General features: G+C 44.8%; 1 protein-coding gene across 1 annotated transcript; it reads right to left on the bottom strand.

Annotated features, from left to right (window-relative positions):
- Positions 1 to 440: 440 nt before the first annotated feature.
- On the bottom strand, positions 441 to 1,781 carry LOC138746597 (QRFP-like peptide receptor). Its single transcript, XM_069904888.1, has one exon. It carries the CDS (start codon positions 1,779 to 1,781, stop codon positions 441 to 443), a length of 1,341 nt encoding a protein of 446 aa, XP_069760989.1.
- Positions 1,782 to 3,720: the final 1,939 nt, after the last annotated feature.

Raw genomic sequence — 3,720 nt, 5'->3', positions numbered from 1 at the left:
CCTGGGAAGTGTGTACCTCCATGCAAAAGTAGCATATGTGATCCTTTTGTCATGTTCAAAAGGCTAACTGTACAGAGTAGTGCTTGAAGGCTGACCGTATGGGGGAGAAAATGAAGGCCTCTCAGAACTAACACAAACTTGGTTTCCAAAGTCAGACAGAGGAAACAGAGTCACAAAAGAACATTATACAGGAAAGGAGTTAGATGGTTAATCATGAATAAAATTGTATTTTCTAAGATGAGAATGATGGAGTTACATATGTCATAATCTTTGGCTTTATATAACCCTGTACAGGTTATTCAGAGGTTATTGAACAAAGCCAATTATTCACATCTGTGTTGGATTTATGTTACTGTTAAAAAGAAAATGACAGCAATGGATTAGTTGGTGACAAGGTGTTAATTATTTTTATACATTTCTATGATTTATATACAAGGCAACTATCTATTTGTTTGCTTTACATCACTTTTGCCAATTTCAACAGTGAATTTTGGAACAGGGTGGCATGTGCTCAGTGATGTCTCACAAATATCTCCAGATGGGCAACAGCCCTTAAACTTCCCCTCCTTAGACTCAATGAAATTAAATTCTTTTGTAGATGTACGAGACGATTCTTTGTAGGAAAGTAATTTGGGGATGGATGACCTTGAGGAGCCTTCAGATAGAGAATAGTTGAAGAGAGAAATCAATGTTCTTCTGTATTTGCTTTTCATTTCCTTGGCTGATCTGTACAGGTCGCCAACAAAACAATAGCAAATTGGGTTGAGAGAAGAATTGGTGAGTCCAAGCCATTGGGCAAATGGTCTAAAATGCATGATCCACTCCGAAGATGCCTCATTGCCCTTTGAAGCCTCTTCAGAGTTGAAATCTAGCCAGATATCTACCACATAGAAGGGCAACCACGAAAGGGCAAACAGAATCACCAAAGCCACCACCATTTTAGCGATCTTTTTACGGATCTTAAGTCTCGAAGCTGGAAGAGCTTGGCTCCTGGTGTCACACTTCTTGAAATGACTGGGTGTGTTCCACAATCTACGCCAAGTCAGAAAGCAAATCACCAGATTAAATAGCACGGGAAGACCATAAAGGGCACAGAAGAGGATGAAGTTGTAGGTCTGCTTCAGTGTGACTTGAGACCAAACTTCAGTGCAAAATGGAACCCCAAATGTGGGGTCAATCTCTTCCAACTTGTTCATAAAGATAAGAGGCATGCAGATACCAGATGACAGCAACCACACGACGAAAATGGTCCAAAAGATTTTTTTCCAGGTGAAGAATGATCTAGCATTTAACGGATTGTGAACATTATAGTACCTGTTAACACTTATAACGGTGATGCTGAGGACACTGGCCGAGACAGAGACGGCCTGGCTGAAAGGAGCCGCTCTGCACATAAAGTCGCCGTAAATCCAGGCTTTGTAGATCTGGTAACCTAGAGTTGTGGGCATACACACGCAGACTACCATCAGATCGCAGACGGCAAGGTTTATTAACAGGCTGCGAGTCGCGCTCACCCCGGATACCCTGGAATTCCTCTTACTCGTCAGTACTTTGATAGACATAACATTTCCAACGAAGCCAACAATGAATGATAGAATGTACATTGCTGTTAGGGCGATAGTAGAAGGCTCTCGGATGGTTAGCAAAATATTCTCCAAGTTGCCGAAATCTTCGTGCACGACCAACGAAAGATTATTTCTCACCAAAGGTTCCGCCGCCGGCAAGTGGTGCGGGAAGGGAGAGCTTTGTGAAGAATTCATTTTGCTCTTCACAGACAGCATCTTGGAGAGACAAGCTCCGCTGGTGTTTCGGACCTCTTCATGGTCCTATCGCAGTGGCTGATATCTCTTCTAAACCAAACACACACACAATCAGTATTTGCTTTTTTTAAAAAACTTTCCTGACTGGGTGAAATCTCTGACGGCGCCGAGAGCCAGCGTGGTGCTGAAAGGACAGCGACAAAGCCCGAACACTCGCTGATGGGGACAGCTCCGACCCTTTCGCCGGCACCCGCCCCGCACATTCCCGGACTTCACTGCGGACTTGATCGTGTTCCCTCCCTTCCAGTCTCACCAGCTTCAAACTACTCTCCGTGAGCTCCTTGGATCCGCTCGCCTTCTTATCTCCCCATTTGCCCGGGGCGGATTTCGCTCCTTTTGCCGTCCAGCCCCGTTTTAGATTCGTCCTGTCATACTTCTGATTTTTTTTCCCCCCTCTCTTGGCTCCTCACGTTCACGTATCTCCTGTCTGACCTCAGATATCGGTTTCGCTCCAACTCAGCTCCTTTTCTGCGATTCTCTACCTTTGGTTTGATCTTCCATTAGATCCTCCTTCTGGATTTCTCCCCGGGAGTTTCTCCACGTCTCGTCTCAGTAATAGGTTATTATCCACTCAAAGGGTGAATGAAATAAAAACCAAAATCATAATCTTCAGCCCAGACAAAGGGGTCGGAAGTTCAGCCCACGCGGGCGCAGCGCAAAGACTGACTGACACCTGCAGCCTCACGGCGCTGCCAACTCTGTGGGCGACCTGCTGACAACCGCCACGGAAATCAAAAGCACGGGGCCAGGCTGCAACTGGGGCAAACTTATCAGCAAAGATTTCTGGACTGAGACTGGAGCGGGAGCGGCGAGATGTCCCCGGCGCCGGACAGCTGATGCGCTGGGAATGAGTGACATCCGAGTCCCTCTGCCATCATGGGACGCTCATTTCACCCAGCGGCTTCACCTCTGTCTGCCTGACTGGAGATCGCGGAAGGTGCAGAGACCAGCGTTTGACTGCTGGCTGAAGATTAGGTGCAAGCGAGGGCTCCTAAATGTTACCCGAAGCTGAGCTGTCAAATGTGGCACCGGGCGTTGAAATGTGACTCCTGACTTGAGTCATTCCCATGGGAGTGGACACTGTCAGGCGTGCTACCATCTGTCAGACGAGTCTGTAAAGCAAAACCCTGCTATTTCCTATTTGTAGTGAAGAGGCGGAGAGTCCCTTGATATTCTTCTACCTCCACACTAGATGTTCTGACCATTGGTTGTATAATGAGATACAATGACCACCTCAAAACTGCTTCAGCAGCGGTAAAACTCTGTAGACTGGCCTGAATTGAATTCATTTTTATGTAAGTAATTCTTTAAGAAGGCTAGTGTTATTCTCGTGCATTTCTCCACCATATTTCCCTGTAAATCCAATTAAAAGATGTTATTTGTATAAAAGAATGAGTTGTGCGGGTTACCGGGGTGTGTGTATAAATTAAAAGAAAATAAAACCGAGTGGCAATTGAGCAATGAACTGAACTTTATGTGGTTCTGATGAAATTGCGGAGCACATGACTGTTTTCATCAAACAGAAAATGGGATTTTTCTCTAAATGTATCTCTAAAATGTTAAACATCATTAGCCCAAACTCACTGGCAGGGCTGCTAATTCAGGTCACCCCTCAGTCACACCAAGAAGCAGTTGACAAATATGGACCCAAAAGAGAAATACCACAAATCTGTGGGTCTTTATATCACTCTTTTTCTCGAAATAAGTCTTGATGAAGTGTCTCGACCCAAAACATTGACTTTCTATTTCCTTCACAGGTGCTGCCTGACCTGCTGTTTTTGCTCCAAGTTCCAGGAGCTTTATCTTCTTTTTCAACATGTTTATGGATTGAAATGCCACGTCAAAAAAATTCAGAGTACCTAAGGATATATATTTTTTAAAAAGAAAAGTGCAGAAAACA

This window comes from Narcine bancroftii, chromosome 12 (genome assembly GCF_036971445.1).
Source record: "Narcine bancroftii isolate sNarBan1 chromosome 12, sNarBan1.hap1, whole genome shotgun sequence".
Taxonomy (NCBI): domain Eukaryota; kingdom Metazoa; phylum Chordata; class Chondrichthyes; order Torpediniformes; family Narcinidae; genus Narcine; species Narcine bancroftii.
Note: the sequence above shows the minus strand (reverse complement) of the source record. Positions and strands in the feature narration are given on the sequence as shown.

Coding starts and splice junctions, on each gene's coding strand:
- LOC138746597 (XM_069904888.1), bottom strand. CDS start 1,781: ATGCTGTCTGTGAAGAGCAAAATGAATTCTTCACAAAGCTCTCCCTTC.